Consider the following 592-nt stretch of genomic DNA (forward strand, 5'->3'; position numbering starts at 1 on the left):
CTTACTTGTCATTTCTGCTTGACTACTTTCAATATTCAAAGCCAAAGCAGAGGAAAGTCTTGCTCGCAAGTTTGACCCCAAGCCAGACTCAACATGTGCATGCAAGGTTTTCTTATAGACATTCAGCACAAGAGGGTCTGGATGGAATGGCTCATTAAATTCATCAACTAACACAGACAAACGCCTTATTTCTTCATTTAGTGCATTTGATACCTGTAATGATAAAATTGAAGTAGTATGTAAATATGCACCATACATATCACTACCAGATATCATAAAATATATTCAAAGACAGAAATATATCGTAATTACTGATACACTTTATAAGTTTTTTACTTTAGAAACAGGAAGTTCTCATTAATGCCATTTGCTGCATCATATACACACAAATCCACGGACTGACATACTTACTCTCCTTTCTACATCTTCCACAATGGAACAAATCTTCTCCTTCATCTGCGTTGTAAGTGCATGCAGCTCTTTCTCTGTGTGGTCCAGCCTTGCCCAAAGGCTGTGTCTCTCAGACATTTTTTCCTCCCTTTCCTGCCATGATCGCTCCATAACTCTCCCCACTATTAACTGGATTTCCCTG

General features: G+C 38.5%; 1 protein-coding gene across 1 annotated transcript in view; it reads right to left on the bottom strand.

Annotated features, from left to right (window-relative positions):
- Nucleotides 1-592, bottom strand: part of LOC119586539 (transmembrane GTPase Marf-like) — a gene marked incomplete in the record, with an annotated part of 29803 nt that overhangs the window by 8501 nt on the left and 20710 nt on the right. The window contains 2 exon segments of the mRNA XM_037935295.1: nt 6-213; nt 412-589. Coding sequence (XP_037791223.1) covers nt 6-213; nt 412-589 — 386 coding nt within the window.

Source organism: Penaeus monodon, chromosome 21, assembly GCF_015228065.2.
Source record: "Penaeus monodon isolate SGIC_2016 chromosome 21, NSTDA_Pmon_1, whole genome shotgun sequence".
NCBI classification, from domain to species: Eukaryota; Metazoa; Arthropoda; class Malacostraca; order Decapoda; family Penaeidae; genus Penaeus; species Penaeus monodon.